This window comes from Mauremys reevesii, linkage group 2 (genome assembly GCF_016161935.1).
Source record: "Mauremys reevesii isolate NIE-2019 linkage group 2, ASM1616193v1, whole genome shotgun sequence".
In the NCBI taxonomy this organism is placed as follows: Eukaryota; Metazoa; Chordata; order Testudines; family Geoemydidae; genus Mauremys; species Mauremys reevesii.
In genome coordinates this window covers 98,253,595-98,272,994 of record NC_052624.1, presented here as the reverse complement: position 1 = coordinate 98,272,994, position 19,400 = coordinate 98,253,595, and the positions used below count along the sequence as shown (strand labels likewise).

General features: G+C 40.9%; 1 protein-coding gene across 1 annotated transcript in view; it reads right to left on the bottom strand.

The window, feature by feature from the left end:
- CNTNAP2 (contactin associated protein 2) overlaps positions 1 to 19,400 on the bottom strand; it is a 1,620,276-nt gene that overhangs the window by 456,068 nt on the left and 1,144,808 nt on the right. Inside the window, exon 12 of the mRNA XM_039524081.1 lies at positions 7,351 to 7,470. Within this exon, the coding sequence (XP_039380015.1) occupies positions 7,351 to 7,470 (120 nt within the window). The remainder of the gene's footprint in view (positions 1 to 7,350; positions 7,471 to 19,400) is intronic.

The window sequence follows — 19,400 nt, the reverse complement described above, 5'->3', positions numbered from 1 at the left end:
TTGTCTTCTCCCTCCACAGCAACCCCCTCGGCACTTATGAAGAAGATTAACATTTAGTGTGATTATGCCCGTGATCTGCATATTAGGTGATTTGGATGCCAGCAGCAGTGCTGGCACCACTTAGAATGTGCTAGAGTAGTCACATGTCCTTTAGAGCTGAGAAAGAAAGAGAACGGGGGAGGGAAAGAAAAAATAGTAAAAGGAGAGCAGGGGAGAGGAAAGAAAGAGAAAAGTAGTATTGATGGAAGCAACTAGAGTGGCAAATGAAAAGATTTCCAAAATAAAGCTTCTGCACTGAAGGTTTTTTTTTAGTCTCCCCCACCCACTATCCACTAGACTATAGAGGAAAATTCCTTGATAGATGAGAGGCACAGAAGCACTGAAAACTCTGTAATTTCTACATATATGTATGCTGAAGGTGCTGTAATTAGGCAGATTGTCCAATTAGCCCTCAAGCAAAATGTCCCATTAGAGAAGCCAATTGTACAAGATATGTACAATAGAATTAAACATTTACCACTATCAGGCCGCTTTGCATCAAGTATGTGGTGATGAATGGCACATTTATAGCCATGCCATATGTTTCCACATATGTCATCATAAAAAAGCGCTCCAGTTACCCGCTATTTATGGCAAGGAGATGCAAAATCATAGGGCATAACAGTTGTGGCTGCTTAAAGTCTGTTCACAATGTCATTGCAATAACTACCGCATGTACAATTTTCATGAAATGGTGGGGTGGGTGTCCATCTTTTTGTATAACTGGCATGATTGGGAGAGGCTGAAGGTACAGTTAGTGAATTCTCAAAGTATGTGGAGACAGAGGTCTTTACAGTCCTGAGCTGCTCTGGGAAAGGAAAAGGATGAGTGATTAACATAATTGCTTGCAGAAGCCAACAGCAGGTATCCAGATACCACAATGATGACCACAATGTACAAGACACAGTAGTTAAATGCCTTCAGTAGCAACAACTACAAATGTACTTACAACTCTAGAGATTTGCTTTTCAAATGTAGACTGGCTGGTAGATTCAGAGTAGCACTGTAGCACAGAGCATGAAGCGGACATGGCTAGACCATGACCACACTCATAGTCTTTAAGGTCGGAAGGGATCATAAAGTCTATGAATATATGAGTGTGGTCATGGTCTAGCCCCCAGATATAAGCTCAGGGGGATCTGGAGAACTATAGTTAGGGCTGGTCAGATTCTACCCATGCACTCACTGACGTACTGCAGCCAAAAATATGGTTGCTTCCTAGATGGATTGACTAGCAATTAAGGTCTCTCTGAGCCCTCTCCTCCTTTAAGATCCTTGCAGGGCAGCCACATTTTGACCAAGAGATTATAAATACCAGAGAGAAACAAATGGGCTTTGATAAAATAAGAGCTGTCTTGAACTGAATGTTATTTTGAGATTCAAAACATTTAGGGTATCATTGCTCACTATTATTTCTCCACTTCACGTTCCATAAGTGGAGTTGCCAAAGGAGTACACCTCTACCCCACTAGAACGCGACCTGATATAACGCGGGTTCGCATATAGCGCAGTAGCAGCGGGGCTCCAGCTGCTGCGGGGAGCCCCAGGCCCTTTAAATCACCACCGGATCCCTGCCGCTGCTACTCCGGGGCTGCGGCAGCGGGGCTCACCGGCAATTTAAAGGGCCTGGGCTCCCCGCAGTGGCCGGCGCCCCGGGCCCTTTAAATCACTGCTGGAGCCCTGCTGCCCCTACCCCGGGGCTGTGGCAGCAGGGCTCCACCGGCAGTTTAAAGGGCCTGGGGCTCCCTGCAGCAGCTGGAGCCCGGAGCTCTTTAAATCACTGCCGGAGCCCTGCCACCCCTAACGGGGTTTCAGCTATAACGCGGTAGGGATTTTTGGCTTCCCACGACCGCGTTATAGTGGGGTAGAGGTGTATGAACAAGCCCAAAGAGGAGCTGGGATTCAGAAATGCCAAAATCATTTGAGCATGGGCTGAAGATCTAATACACTCTGATGTAGAGCTAAACTTCATCTAACATTGTAAACAACATAGCTTGTTTCAGTGCAGTTCTTGTATTATTTCAGTGGAAAATAGAGAGGGCTCCAAACTGTTCCCTGTAACTTTTGTGAGATCTATCTGAATCTAATTTCAGAGAAACACCCTAACTTCACAGGTTGGGTCTCTTTCTATAAAGGGCTGGACCAGAGCATGAAATCTAAACACCACCGAACTTTTTGGGAAGATTTCATTCTGGATTCAGATCATGAGTCAGGCCAATCTCTAATTCAAACTAAGTACTGTACAATATGTCATGTTATGCCTTTAAAAAAAATTGTTTAAATGGGCTCTTCTGAAAGGCTCCAGCTACATTTGGGGACAAATGGTATAAATACTGATTTGCAAATATTTTTGAAAAGCTGTGATTCACATCATTGTTATTGTTCACAAGCATTTGGACAAATGCTAGGTATCTAAAATGTTCACATTTTCTAAAAGTTTTACTAATTTATCATGAATGGTCATTTAAATATGAAATGTTAGAACCTTAACTTCAGAGATGCTTGACTTTTGTATGATTTAATTTCCAAATATAGCAGTGTTAGCATGAGAGTTTTGGAGAAAGGGGGTTTTGTTTTTTGCTTTGGTTTGGAATCTTTGCTTTGAATATAAATAGCATTTCTTAGAGAACATCTCAGATGGTTTCTAGTGGTTTTATAGTTTCTGCTAGGGTAACCAGATGTCCCAATATTATCGGGACAGTCCCAATTTTAGGGGACTTGTCCCGCGTCCCGACCTTATATAAGTCGGGATGGCCTTTGTCCCAATATCAGGGACCATCCGGACCACAGCCCAGGCACTGCCGCTCACCGCTTCCTGGGGCAGCTCCCAGCGCCTGCCCATCAGCAGGAGTGCCACGGGCTGCAGGGGCAGGGCTTGCAGGAGACGGGAGCGGGCAGAGAGCCCTCCGCTCCCCCACCCCCAACCCAACCTAACCCGAGACCCTAGGAACCGGAGGGACCAGCCTGCTGGATGCTTCCCGGGACGGGAGCCACCCCAGGTGAGCACCACTGGTACTCCCGACCTCGCCCCCTTGTAGGTCCCTCTGGCTCTTAGGATGGAGGTGGGGGTGGGACTCTGCAGGCTGCCGGTGCCTGCAAGCCCTGCTCCGCGGCTCTGGCAGCTCCCATTGGTGCTTTTCCTAGCCAATGGGAGCCACAGAGCTCGTGCTTGTGGCGGGCTCAGCACGTGGAGTGTCTGGAGACTTCCCTCGCCGCTCTCACCCTGGGAGCCAGAGACCTCCCAGCAGGGCTGATGAGTTCAGCCAGGGAAGGGGGCAGGGTGTGATGGAGTGAGTGTCTGGGAGGTGTGTGTGGGGTGCTGGGTTGTGAGGGTGTGGGGGCGCTGGGCAGTGGGGGAGGTTTGTGTGTTTTGGGGTGCTAGACAGAGGGGGCCTGTTGGGGGGTGCTGGGCAGTGGAGGAGATGTGTGTGTGTCAGGGCACTGGGCAGTGTGGGTCTGTGTGGGGCATTGTGTAGTGTGTGTGCACAGCACTGTGCATTTGTGGTGGAAGGGTTGTTGGGGGGGCTCTGGGCATAGTGGTTCCAGGGAGCACTAGGCAGGGGAGCTGTGTGGCGCAGCATGGGCCCACCCCCAACAGGAAGGGGCATGCTGGTAGCACAAGGCCAGGCAGACCAGTGTGCTTCTGGCTCTGGTCAGGGCTGTGCACCTGTGCACCGCTCGATCAATGTGTCCTGATATTTCACTCGTGACCTGGTCACCCTAGTTTCCGCACACATTGTATTCTTTATATTTTGCTTACACTGTTGACTAGCCGAAAGATTTTAGAACCCAGAACATTTTTCAGTTACCATAGAAATCCAGGAAGGGAAGAAAACTAACATGACACATCCAGACTACTAAATCAAGACAGTCTAGAGATATTGACACAAACTATGTCTAGAAACATGGACAAGTGTCTGATGCACTCTGAGTTTTCCTTCAACTTTTCTAAGAAAGTGACCCTATTGAAATATGACTATTTTCCAAAATTTGTTGCTTGACTTCATAATATGCATAGGTCAGAGAATTTAAACAGCATTCTTAAGAGATAAGAGTTAGAGGCATTCTGGCTTTCAAATGGCTGATCTGTCTGTTCAGACGAAGGATATTTAGAGATGCTTTTAAATAAAGTACTGGATGTCTGTAGAACTTTTTAGATTTAACTGTCACCCTGACCCTCACAAGTTGAGTAGTGCATTAGTGACACCACAAAATTAACAAATATATTCCTGCTTTGATGTAAGTGATGAAGGAACAGCAATCAAATTCTCTTCTATCTGACAAGCATAAGAATTTACAAAGCATCCTTAAGTTAATTCTAGCCATGTCTGTAGGCAATACACAGAGGGCTTTGTTTCACCTTGTCTTCTTAAGAAAAAGTAAGTTATAATTCAGCTAATGGAAGTCTTTCATTAAGCATTTTATTAATAATGCCACAAATCTGAACTAATGCTTTTGCACAGATAAGTGTGTTATCCATTAAATACCTGATATGCCATACATAATTGCATTTTAAAGTATTTTCTTATATTACCTATTTAATGTCAATCAACACTAATATATTATGATAAATTACTTTATGTAATATATTGAAAGTTAAGATTATATATGTCAGCACTATATCATTTATACCCTCGGTTTGATATTTCTGTAGAAGAATTAAAGAATTAAGCTTGATCTCTTCACCTTAATTAGTATATTACAGACATTTCATATTGTTATTAGCACAAAATATAGGCTAGAGGTTACTGAATTCTATCCAGAAAGACATATACTGAATTGAACCCATATCTCCAGTTTGGTGCTCTATCCACTATGCTATACTGCCATCATTATAAAGCAATAAAGGAAACTGTAAGGACTGGAAATATACCCAGGATGGTTCTATATGGTATGCAAATATAGGAATAATTGAAAAATAATGCTTTTCTAAGCTGTCATATGGACAGTACCTTTTAGGGTGACTGTCCAGTTTTAAAAGCAGAGCGGCTAAAGTTATTTGCATTTCAATTTTCACAGTATTACTCACATTTTAACAGTGATTCAGTTCTATCATGATCTCATTTATGTTGGGAATTATATCTGCACTACAGCAAGTGTATTAAACAGGAATTGCCTGATGGGAGCGATTCAGCTAGATTAGGGTTCTGAAACTTTTTTATGGCTTGGATCACATCTTAATGCACAGATAGGATTGTGGACCCTCTGCCTTTTCATTCATGATCATATTGAGATCAATAGTGAGAAGTGTAAGGTTACGCATTTAGGGATGACTAACAGGAATTTTAGTTATAAGCTGGGGACGCACCAGTTGGAAGTAACGGAAGAGGAGAAGGACCTCGGAGTCCTGGTTGATCGCAGGATGACTATGAGTCGGCAATGTGATGTGGCCGTTAAAAAAGCTAATGCGGTCTTGGGATGCATTAGGCGAGGTATTTCTAGTAGAGATAAGGAGGTGATAGTCCCATTATACAAGGCGTTGGTGAGACCTCATTTGGAGTACTGTGTGAAGTTTTGGTCTCCCATGTTTAAGAAGGATGAATTCAAACCGGAGTGGCCATCCTCCAGCAAAAAAACTTTAGGACCAGACTTCTAAGAGAAACTGCTGAGCTTCAGTTCATTTGCAAATTTGACACCATCAGTTTAGGATTAAACAAAGACTGTGAATGGCTTGCCAACTACAGAACCAGTTTCTCCTCCCTTGGTTTTCACACCTCAGCTGCTAGAACAGGGCCTCATCCTCCCTGATTGATCTAACCTCGTTATCTCTAGCTTGCTTCTTGCTTGCTTATATTTACCTGCCCCTGGAAATTTCCACTCTTGCATCCGACGAAGTGGGTATTCACCCACGAAAGCTCATGCTGCAAAACGTCTGTTAGTCTATAAGGTGCCACAGGATTCTTTGCTGCTGATATAGTTAAGGCGCTGGCTATGATTCTGAAAGCCCTAAAGAGTGAGGATCCAGTTAAATGAGAGATTGCCTTTCCCCCCTATGTCTCATCACTACAACAAGTATCTACGCTCTTGCTGCCGGTTCCTGCAGTTGAATTCTGAAGACCTGTGTCAGGGTATTTGAAAGCAAATAGATTCTGGAACCTCTTTATTGTGCAGATATCCCACAAGATCCTGTATTTTGGGAAATTCAGGGATTAAGTAAAACAATTCTCTTAGCTGAATATTTTGTAAGGTTTGTATTGGTTATTAACTAGTGTCAGCTAAGTGCTGAGACAAATTGCATTATGTATGAACATTGGAAATGAATGAACAGTGCTATGACCAAAACAAACTCATCTCCTCCTTTGTTTTTAATGTCTTATCCTTATGCTCACACATCACACCCATGACAAGACAATGGGATAGGGCCCCTTTGTTCATTTCCCTTGATCGAGGATGAGGGGGTTGGAGTAACTCGCTTTAGAGCTTATTGGGTTGTCTTTTCTTTAAGAAGGTCTGCATGAAATTATTCATACAAAAGTATGTTTTAACAAAGAAGATTAATTATAAACAGAGAGAACAAAAGAAGCTGTTTGCTTAACATAGCTAGATATACCCTTTCATATACTAAACGAGAGAAAACATTCTCATCTTAGCTACAGAGAAAAAGAAGAAAAATGAATAGCTTATATCTTTGAAAGCAATTCTCTCTCTCTGAACATTTTGGTCTAATTGTGAGCATCATGCTATCCAGACAGAAAAAGCACCTTGCTCTGTCCAGAGAACTTTCTTATTAAATCCTCTCTGATCTAGGACTGCTAACCAGTTTTTGCAAGTTACCTATACACACAGTAGTATTTTGGGGACTGGCTCTATGACATGGTCCACTGAGGAAACGTATGTTATGTCTACAATATGAGCACTACTGTGGCCCAGGTGCAGCTATGCCACTGAAGGGTCATAGTGAGGATGCTTCCTACACTGACTAAAAGGATTTTCACTATAGTAAATCCACTTCTCCAAGGTCAGTGGAAGACTTCTTCTTTTGATCTACCATTGCCTATCCTGGGGGTTAGGTCCACTTAACTAGATCACTCGGGGGGTGGGGAGGAGAGAGTTGTCAATTTTTCACACCTGAGTGATGTACCTAGGTCAAGCTAATTGTTAAATGTAGACCAGGCCAAAGGCCTTTTAACAATGATTAGGTCAAATACCACCCAAACAAGCTTGGCTGGTTTAATATGATCAGACTTCTTACTAAAACTGAATCATTTTTTTTCTTTTCCCAAGAAATATGAATTATGGACAGGTCTCCAAACCCTCTGCCACATATACATTACAAATATAACATGAAAATGGTAATTAGAGTACAGTTACCTGTCATGTTGCAGTAAACTTTCAAAGGTCCCAGTGCCCCACTGCCATCTGGATCTATCCAGTAATAATTTGAGGTTTTGCCCAAGTGTTTGTATGCTTCACAGGAGAGGTCATAAATAGCTGGAATGGAATAAAATAAAATATACTATTAAGGAAATTGAAGTCCAGGAGCAACTGATTCCCAATCACAATTACTTTCTTCATAGCTTCATTTTATATTTCCACACTAGTGCAAGAACCATGAATTAGTCATTGATTTAATACTTGAAAATTAATAGAAGGCACAATATTTTTTCCCAAGGTACACTGGTTACTACAGCTGGTCAGAGAAAATTTGATGGAATCATATTTTGTTTGGAATAATGTCAAATGTCTCTTTTTCATATTTTCAAATGGAACATTTGATTTTTCATTTTAAATCATTTCATTTAAAAAAAATTTGCATTGTACATTATAATATGTACAAAAGGAAAGTCAAAATTGGAACAAAATGTTTTGATTAACCTATTTTTTTAAAATTTTGTTTCACAGATAATTTTGAAATGTTCAGATTTCATTCTGATTTGGAACAAAGCCAAATTCTGAAATCTCAAAATCCTTTATGAAACAGATTTTCCATCCTCTATACAGTTCTACTGGCTCCTTTTGCCATTTACTGTAGATAACTTAAATATTACCCCAGTATTTCCTAAATGTTCTCAGTAGCAACTATAGGAAACACTATAAATTCTTAGGCAAAGTTAATTATTTATCTAGGTCCCAGTTAGCAGGTTTTTAGAGTTGACCACTGTAGTGTGCTTAACATTAAAAATGGAGAGTTGCCATCACTTGTTAGACTGCGGTATTTGCAATACTTCAGATACATTTTTCTATTAATTAAATAATTATATGCATAAAAATAATTTCTTACACAAATCTGGAAACGGAAAAAACAATAATTAACTAATATCTAACTTCGCTGTTGTCCAAAGGACCAGACGGCATAGCTTTGTGGGTTGGACTCAATCAATCAACCCCTAAATGATTGAAATGTTGTTTACCCAGATTTCATATCCACCCTAAAAACCCACCTAATATGCTGGCAATTCCTACAAATTATCTCCTTGGTATGAATGGCTTTATTTCAAATGTCCATAAGGACAGTTCATTCTGCTGGGCTCTAAATGATTAGTGAATGATGGATCCCCCTTGTTTAAAGGCCTCCAGCCAGCTACTACGACACAGAAAGGAAAATGAAGGCTGGAAACATCTACACACTCACTTAATGTGAAAACAGATGAAGTGAAAGTTTGAGTGTTTGTGTTCATGCATGTGTGAGAGAAAGAAAATCTCTCTGACCTCCCAATATTGCAGAGAGACAGAGAAAACGATATTGCAGGATAAATTTATTGTTCTTTAGAGATGCTTTAATTTAATAAATTAAGCTTATATAAAAAGCAGACACTTATCGTAACTGAATTGTAAGATGTTCCACTTAGTCATTTCCTTTCTCCCCACCTCCACACCCAGGATGACAGATTCTCTCTTTTCACAGTGACTGCACCTGGTTTCAGACATGATTCTGAAAGAATTTATAAGATTTTTTTTTCTGAAAAGATTTTTGAAGATCAGCATACATAGCCTGGATAGAATTATATTTCAGTCAACAGAAAATTCTTGGTGTAGAATGTCGCACCATAACGGAGCCACAGTATCTTTTACAAATTAACAGTACTATAGAAAGGACTGTTCATCGCAAAATGACTTTATCCTTTGATGGCTGATGAATGAACAAGGTATATCCTGAACGTATCTCCTATACTACTGAGTGTATTTTGGCATGGCATACAACATTATTAATTTCATTTCTATGATACTAGACCAGAAATGTCTTAACTGGTGAAGTGGAAGATAAGAAGCTGATTAAGAGCTCATAAACTTAAAGTTTTTTATGTATAACTTCTGTTACCTAGAATTTTGGGGTATACAACACTTTATTCGATACATATGGCATATCTTTCCTTCAATTTCTCTAGCCTTGTTACTTATGGAGAAACAGGCTCATTCAACTGTTTTACTTAAACACAAGCTTGATAATGATTACCATTAATTGTATCAGCAATGTATTGCTACAAAAAACTGATTTAAAATGAAATAAATGTATGGTACACACTATAGAATCTGTCTTTACATTTTTTGCACTGCATTTTTTAATATGAAGAGATTGTGATACAGCAACAAGTACTCCTTGATTAACTTATTACATCAGGTACTCTGTCCTTCCCAGCGTGCCAAAAATATACTAGCTATTTTATAGACAATTAAAGGGCCGATATCTGATATGTTTCTTTCCCTCCTTTCCATATTCTTTCAGAACTGAAAGGATAATTAAGAAGTGATAGGTACTTATGTGGCAGTGCAGATGAAGATGCATTTGAAATGTTGACAGCTCTGAAGACAAAAAACTCTTATTTAGTCACAGAAGAGACACGAGGAAGATACAGAAGAAAAGGGAGAAACTAGCATATTGAGACAGGGAATAGTGACAAACCAGGCACAAAATTGAGAGGGAATAAAGAAATGAAGGGCTCAGGAAAGCCGGCATCATTAACAGAATGAGGGTGTTAATAAGATCCTGTGAGAAACAGCAGAGATATAATCAGGGTCAGATTTATGTAGAAGCTTTGAAGGGAGGGGCAAAAATGTTGAAATTGAATTCAGTTGGCAAAGGGAAGCTAGCCCTGGGATTTTAATAAGAGAGTAACAAGGGTGAGCATCAAGTTTAGAAGATTGTTTTAGCCATTCTTAATAGGAAGTGAGTAAGATAGGAAATAGAGAAGTGAAGGTTCCTGTAGTCAAGGATGGAGATAAGCCCAGCATTTTATTTGAAGGGAGAGCAAGGAAATGCTGGAGTTTTGAAATGTTGTAGAGCAGGAACTGGAAGGAATTGCCAACAGCATGGATGTTTGAGGAGAAGAAGAATAGAGGACAGGTTAGGAGTTCTATTTTAACTACTTTTAATTTAGGGAAAGGTGGGACATCCAAAAGAGGATGTTGGAAAGACCAGCAGAACTGCAAGAATGGATATAGGGGAAGAAGCAGATTGAAGACTCATCATCAGCAAAGAGACCACGAGAGTAGATTAAATCACACAGGGAAGTGAGAGTAGAGTGCAAAAGAGAAAGGACCATGGGCAGAGCCCTCAGAAACATTAACAGAGAGCAGTAAGGAAGAAAGGTTACAATGAAGGAGCAATCAATCAGCTGCAGTAGGTTAGGAAAAACAAAAAGTACTGAGTCCACAAAATCCAAAATATTATGGAGTTTTTATGTGGCCTACAGCATCAAAGCCCACATGAAAAATAGATGGGGAGGCACATAGGGATGGACATGTGATCCAGCGGGGATTTCTTAAGGAAAAGGTAGACAGGAATGTATTTGATGAGAGATGGAAAGGAACCAGAGGAGAAAAGTTAAAAATAAGAGGAAGGGAAAGAATGAGGGAGGAAAAAAAGGAGTTTAGGAGTTGAAAGGAGATGGGTTCAAAGGATCATCTTAAAAGTGTTAGAGGAGGATTTACTTACCCATCAGGAACTCAATAGCTCTGCACCTCGGAAACAAAGGAAATGTCTGCATCAAGGGTAAAACTAAGTATATGCTGGAGACAGAGATTTCTCAGGGGCTGACTCATGCTTGTGGAAATTACTCCCACAGGAATTCAAATGACAACAAATCTCATAATTTTCCAATCCAAGTGTAAACCTCTCTGTTTCAACCTTACTGTCTGGCAAATCAATCCATATGAAATACAATGTATGTATATTTTTAAAAGAGAGAAAATAAACAGACAAATTTTCCTTCTGAGAGAAGTAACACAGAGGAAACCACAAATAACCTACTCATTCTTAACTTGGGAAAGAGCTCAAACACCACCTGTGATGAGCATGATGTGAGAATCTAGATGGTTACATTACAATAGAACAGAAGCTTGAAGACCTCAAAGTCAGGCAGCTGAAGAAGGACAAAACCAAAGAAAGTGGGGTGAGAGTGCCAACCAAAGTGCCAATGGTGGTGGTGAGGTTTTGTTTTTAGTCACCTGAACAACAACAATCCAAGTGAGAACACCAGAGTCATTTCACTAAATAGCCACCAGGATGTGGTTGACCAGAATTAAAGATCTAGAGAAACTGAATGATTTATTGCCTGTTTTAGGTTAACTATTAACATATTTAAGCAAAGATAGGCCAAGTGGAGACGAATTGTTAAAAAATCATAGATGTAACTTGTATAAGAACAGTAGTTATATGAATGGAAACTCATCTAATATTGCCTCAGGTTTGCTTTATTCCATTGTCTTTTCTATGTCACTTTCTCCTTCAATATGTCTGTGTAACGGGTCGGACTCACCCCTGCGGTGTCTCCTGCTGGTGCTTCTGGGAATTAGCTCAGTCCAGTATTCAGAGCGCCCTCTGCAGGCTGGTGATCCACCTGTTTTTAGGCCCCCGTGTCCCTCCCTGGACCCGGTGCCCTTTTACATGGGGTGCTGCCCCCTAGCAGTAACCCCTTTCTCTTAGTGTCTCCCTTCCTCAGGGAACCCTCACCCTCTATCCCCACCTTGCCTCAGTATTGGCTACTGCCAGTCATTGTCTAGCCCCACACTCTGGGGCAGACTGCAGTATCAGCCTACTCATCACAGGCAAAGGGGTTTGGACCTGCTGCCTTGGCCTACCCCTGGGCTGCCCTCTGCAACCCCCAGTACCAGTTGGCCCTTTGCTAGGCCACAGCCTGGGGCTTTCTAGGCTGGAACTCCCCAGCTCCTCAGCCTTTCCCCAGCCCTGCTTCACCCTAGGTACCTTGCCTATAGCCCCTGCAGCCAGGCCCTTCTTCCTCTTCAGGCAGAGAGAGACTGTCTTTGGCTTCTAGCTTCCCTGGCCTTCTTATAAGGCCCTTGGCTCAGTTTGGGGCGTGGCCCCAGCTGCAGCCACTTCCCCAATCAGCCCAGCCTAAAGGCTGTCTTCTCAAGCCTTGGACCCTTCCCAGGGCTGTTTTTAACCCCTTCAGGGCTGGAGCAGGGGTTCACCCTGCTACAGTCTGTAAGAACAATCACAATGGTTAAACAGGGTGCTATTGGCCAGGATCCAGTCTGTGAATGGGGGAGGTGTGTTTCAGTAAATAAAGATATTCTCTCGTAAGCCAGAATAGAGAGGAAGAGTAGAGCTATGTACTCAGTGGTACTTCAGAAGAGAGCTAGTCTTATTCTCTGCTTTTTGGGCCAATAAAAATAGTTTCCAGTACTAGAGGTCTTAGGAAATTGGTACTGACATAAGAGCCTTTTGCTTCTATGGCCTCAACTCAAATTTGGCCAAGGTCATTTGTAATGTAAACTTTTTACTAAATAATGGCTTGTCACCAATCAATGGAAAGTTAGTCTGTGCTCAGTGAAACTCCTATTGGATAGGTGGCCCAATAACAAAAATCACCACCACAACTGACACCATTGTTTGTAATCTCTGCAACTGATGAAGGACTGAATGGGCCTTAAGAATTTAACTACTCTTTCACCCCTAGAGAAGGTTCCTGCAGAACATAGGAAGCACGCTGGCAGAGTAGCATATAGACACTTACACCACTACTTGATAAATAGAGGACTTCAGTTTCAGAGCTGTCAATCCAGCATTTTTTACAGGCATAATATTCATTTATAAACAAAAGATCTAGCTTGACAGTCTTCACACCCTGAGGACAGATGAAGTGATCTGTAATATGTTAAAGCACTGAAAGTTCATCTGCTAGTGAACAAGGTTATGGCAGAAATGAAACATTTCTTAAATCTCCTTGTAGACATTGTCAAAGTTAAAATCAAGACTCACAATTTGTCAGACCACTCTGTTTTTATTAGCAAAGCGCTTCGCCAATAACATTCAGATAATGTGAGTGGCCATGCAAGATCCAAACAGTCTTATTTATACAGATAAAAGAGCGGGAATCAAACAAAAGGACAAAGGAGAAAACAGCAAAATTCACCTGGGGCATAGCATGCATATCCTACTTCCTTACTAACTCCTATCGATCTAAGGCTAATGCTTCACCAATTGCCCTTAAACGGTGCAAATTGTTCTATGTTAATGTCTGTTTTCCTGACACCTGGACTCCAGCATTCCAGCGACTTTCCTTAAAGGTACAGACAGCATTTCTTTAATCCTATCTATTTTGTAACATAATTCATTCTACTTTCACAATCCCTCCTTTTGGTCACGCCGCCATGACCAACGATGGACTGGGTTCCACATATTAACCGTTCTTTATCTTTTTGTTCATCAGCAATATTTAAAATCATCATATTAGCACTCTGTTTTGGGGCAGTCACCTGGGTGGCATATTTTACACAATTTTGGATACAACAGGAGATTAACTGAAAACATACAAAAATCACTAAGATTCCAAACAGGATAGTCAGGGCTCCCTGAAACAACCAGTTTCCTAGGCCAGAGAAATTGAACAGGTTGCTTAGCCACTTCCATAAAGAACTCGGCTCTTCATGGGGAAGATATGCGATTTGTTCTAAGTGGCTAGCGCGATCTATTACCTCATTGGTATTGTCAGGTATATACACACAACATTCTTTTCCAATGAGTGCACAGGTCCCTCCTTTGGCCGCCAGCACTATGTCCAATGCCTGACGGTTTTGAAGGGCCACCTGTCGGACCGCCCCTGTTTCTTTGGCCAGAGTTTTTAAACTTTCTCCGGTTTCATTTGCCATTATTTCAACTACTGCTTGTAACCTCAGGAGCCTTTTTGCATGGTGTATTACTCCCCCAAGTGGGATAAAGGAACTGCCAATAGTCTCTTCCCAGGTGTCATTACTGTTCCATATTGTGTTAAACGGACAAGGTCCTCCAGTGAGGTCTGGGGAATTGAGCCAGGACAGGAACATCAGTTTGAGAGTGGGCTGGGATGTGGCTGCAGACCCAGCATTTAGAAATATTAAGGGTCTGAGCTATCCACACTTGCTGCTGGATAAAAGAATTGTCATTGTGGACTCCCCAGACCTTCAGACACCAACAGCCGAGGAACAGGCACCACATGTTGGAGGCAGGGCCCTTCTGGTTCTGACAACCTCAACTGAGGGAACTGTAGTCACAGTTTTATGTCCACCAGGCAGCAGGCGCTAGGCTCACTACTGCTTTTTCTTGGGCCTTGCTTTAGGTAGTCGTCTGCTTCTGGCAACCCTTACGAGAACGTAGATTGTAAGATATTGCAGGCTGTTTCTCTACGTCATCTTCTGGAGTCAAAATTGACTCTGCGTGGTCCTGAGGTGGTGATTGGTTCACTGGGGGTGGTGCATTCTTACACGGCAAAGCATGTACTTATGCTGCGGATGCCAGACAGTTTAACAGCCATCTGGGTAGTAAGCAGTGCCTGATGATTCTTTGATACTCTAAGTCTTTTTGCTTCTTTCCTTGACTCTGGCTATAACAATGGCCTTCACACCTTATCTTTTCCTGATGCATTCATTCCTCATTCACACAAACAGATTGAGAATACAAACAGTAGTATTTTATATAGAGCAAAAAAAGGCATTGCAAATTGAACCTTGCTAAGTTTTACATATTAATAACCAAGACAATTTACATTGAGACCCAGGCCTTCAATGTTTTTCTAATTTACTTAACATAGACACAATAGAGAATCCTGTCTCTTACTACCTAAATCTTAAAACAAAGAGTTAGAGAGAGGGCCCAATTTGTAATGCATATGGGAAAACAGAATCTTATAGTCCCAGAGGGTCATTTCTTTCTGCTATTCAAAAAGGGTGGCTGGTAGGATGAAATCAAATTATACATTATAAAGTCCAGCTCCTACATATCCCCCTTTTGACACTAAGATTATTCATCGCCAGTGTCACTTCTTATGTAGTAAAATACTGGGAGGGATTTGGGCCTGTGGCTCTAGCTTTGCATACATTTGTTTTATCCACCAGTATATTTTAAACATTTCAATTAAACACATACAATTTAAAACCAAAAACAATTAGGGGTAGTAACATTAGTATGCCAGTAGTTGTGGGAGACCATCCAGATAATATGAATGGTTCTGTTTCCCATATTGTTTTGTTTGTTTTTAGGAACTATGTTACCTTTTACCTTTTAAACAGATAATTGGTAACTGTTTGCCATTCAATGCTAAGACTGATAGAGAACTCAGCTAAATCAGTGCTTACAGTAAGCTGAGACTTTTGGTTGTGGCAAATAGTAAATGTGATTATTGGTAAACACAGTACTTACATTACATGTACATTTGTCTACTGATGGGTTGCTAACACTTTTATCCTTTTAAAACACTTCTTTCCAAGAATTAACACACACATTGCCCGTTATACAATACTTTGGCCTAATTATTAATTGTATCCCACATACAGGATCCTAGTGAGATGCCTTTACTACAGGGCTTTGGAGCAACAGGCATGGATAAGCATACCCACTTTTGAGGAGTCCACTTGGTACAACCGCTAGTGTCCAATAGTTTCCCTTCCTCCCCAGCCCACTGGCTTGAGGTCTGAGGTAGCCAGAAGGATCCCAGGTGCAATCTGTGGAGTGGGCTAACTTTCCATATCTTTGCTTCCAGAGCCTGTTGGTGTGCAATTTTAATAACAATTTTTTTCACTTAACAAATTTTGTCTTACCGTACTGGAGACATACTGCATACACAAAACATTTTATGTTCTAAATATCTGCATTTCAGTACATTTCATAGCTATTGCAGTATGTTTTTTTTAACTTTCATTTGTTTTTGTAATAGGTTGTTCTGTAGCTGGTATTAGCTTTTTTTTTTTTTGATTTTCTGAAAGACAAAAAACATTTTTCTACCCCTTTCAGGGTGGCATTGATTGTCGCTTAAAAGATTCCTTTCTTTTACAAATACCCTTGCTGATTGCAGGGAAAACAGAGGAATTACCTCCATATTTTCCTGTGGTTTTTTTTTATATAGGCATGCCAGGTTTTAATGGCTTCTACTTTTTAAGGGTTATGGGGAAATTATTCCACTGTTTAGTTATTAAATTCATGAGATGGTGTACCTCAAGTTTTTCTTCTTATATAGCAGACCAAGTTTGTAATGTTTTTCCTGCTGTGTTAAGCTTTAAGTTTATTCACAGGTAATAGCTGAGAAGCATCATTACCATATTACCTTAAAGGATTTTTCCAAAAATCATACATACTATACGTTGTTACAGGGGTACTTACTAATATTACATTTATTTCAATGTTTAATATTAAACAATAACATTAGCATCAAATCTATTAAAGATATCTTGTTATACCAGGTTTTTTTTGTTGTTGTTGTTTTTGGATTCAAAGCCATCAGCAGAGCTCAGAGACTCTGCCTTAAAAGGGACACAATCAACTTTCACCAGAGTTTTGATTTCTTTCCACTTTCAACTCCTGCTTACAAAACAGAGATCTGAAAAAGAAAACAGTCTATTGCGCTCTTTTTGGAGCCCTAATAGGATTTTAATTTAGTATCATATTTCATTTGTATTTCTTTTACCCCTTTTTACAATATACACTGCACATGTTCTAGGGAAAAAGCACATTCCTTCTATACTACAACTTTTTTTTTTAAACATTAGCCATATCAATTTTTACATACGATGTAACTGTTTTTTTTTTTCTTACAGAGTTTTCATGTACCCTTATCAAAAGTGACAGTCTGATTACACAGAGCCATTTTAAGGCTCAATGTTTTTAACATTGCTTCTTTTTGTTTTATGCACCTCACCTGTTGCTTCAGAGGGGCACTGTTAATTTTTTTTTTTTCACTACAGTTCATATCTGCTATTGTTACAAAAAAAAAAACAACCAAACAAACAAAAAGACTCCAGAATCTCTCCCTATTCTCCTGATTTTGACTGCCCTATTGCAGCCATGACTTGGTTTTTATTTAAAAAAAACATTTTAAATTTTATAAAGAATCAAGTTACCCCTTAAGGGTTAAATGCTAAATCCCAAAGCCAAACAACACTAATTACCTGTGTCTTACAAAAAGGTCTGTCAGTTTTGCAACTTTGAATTAAGAGTCAAATGAATTTTTAGTGGCATTAAAAACAAAAACAAAACCAATTTATCTTACACCTACAAAACAGGAGTTTTACAAACCAGATGTGCTGGTTTAGCTTCTTAGAACTTTACATATTTTCACAGACAAATAGATACATACACATTTTCTATTCCTTTACACTGCTTTGTTTTTACATAGCTCTATATATATTTGGATTATTTACAGGCACTCTTTTGGAAAAGGGCCCATTTTCCCTTCAGAATGGCTGCAAAGAAACCAAGAATTCTCTCTCTTTAACATGGTCCTTTTTAACATTTTCACAAAGTTTAACTGCTTAATTCTCTCCAGCCTTTGTAGAGTTAACTTTTCACTCTTTCCTTAAATCACTTGTTTATCTCCCAAAATAACACCTTTATCACCTCAGATTTCACCATTTTAAGTATTGTTCCAGGGGTTCATGCCTGCACTTACTGCTTTTCTTACTGCCAACACTATGCCCTTAGGGCTTCCAACCTGTTTTTCAGTTTCTTTATCTGTTGCTTGCCTGCTTTTCTGGGCCCGATCCTGCTTTTTTTTCCCAATGAACTGTTTGTGAGTGATATTGTGGTCACTTCACAATTTTGAAATAAATGTTTAAGGAAAGGGACCAGGAAGGGTGGGGGCTAGTTGAGGAGCCAACCCTCCTTGCTGAATTGGTAGTGGAACTCTAAAGAATCAGTTTTTGAGGCAGACAACAAAGGGGAACAGAACAAGGGGCTTTTTGTCCTTTTTACAATGAGATGGGAGTATTAAGGGCGTTGGATCGATCCGGGGTGGGTTTTTGAGAACGGGGTAAAGGGGAGCGCTCGGTCTGGTGGTGGGAGAGGAGGCTTTTAATAAAGCTTTTAACTGATTATTTGAATATTTGAGAGAGGCGAGTTTTTTTTTTCTTTGTCCAGCTACGATTTGCCTCTTCCCACCACTGAATGAAACAATTAACCTCCTCTTTAGCCAATTTAGTTTTAGGTTGGCCGAGTTTGTCCTTTAAGACGTCCACTCGGTTTTTGTTCCAAGATTTTAACAGTGGCCAATGAGTTTTGGGATCCCCCTGAGTTAGCCTAGACCATTTTTCCAGAAATTTACAGGAGTCCGGACCCTTCTTACAGGAGTCTGGACCCATCCTAAATATATAAAATGAGCCAGCGTTTGTTTAGGGAACTGTCCTGACTTAGACGTCTGGTTACCCATACAGGAGGACTTCACACACCAATCGCACAAGAAGGAAATTCGGGTTAGGAGCCCACAGGCTACTGCCTCAATCGCCCTTGCTTTCACACCAGGGCTTTTACCCAAAGTGCGGTGCGGCTGCGATTGTGCAGATTCCACTCACTCAGACCGCGGGGACAGGAACCCCTTGGTCGGCCAATCCCCAGACAGAGATGGCACCCAGACTCAAACACTCCACAGGAAGACGGATAGACACAGAGACAGGACAGTCCTCAGTCCGGACAAAACACAGATATAATTACCTGACCAGATTCCTGATGCCAGATCCTGGGATCCCTACCAGAACAGAGTGGGAACCAACAGGTTCGATGGCGTAGACTTCACTGTGGTTGTGCACCCTTCTTGTTATAGTGGAGGACCGCTCGGGCCAAATGCCCAGGTGCCGGCTGCCACGGTCATCCTACAAAAACAGTCAGGAATCACACAGCCCCAGTGAAGACGGTTGCCATCTCGGTGGAACCTCCAAATTGTCAAAGTTAAAATCAAGACTCACAATTTGTCAGACCACTCTGTTTTTATTAGCAAAGCGCTTCGCCAATAACATTCAGATAATGTGAGTGGCCATGCAAGATCCAAACAGTCTTATTTATACAGATAAATGAGCGGGAATCAAACAAAAGGACAAAGGAGAAAACAGCAAAATTCACCTGGGGCATAGCATGCATATCCTACTTCCTTACTAACTCCTATCGATCTAAGGCTAATGCTTCACCAATTGCCCTTAAACGGTGCAAATTGTTCTATGTTAAT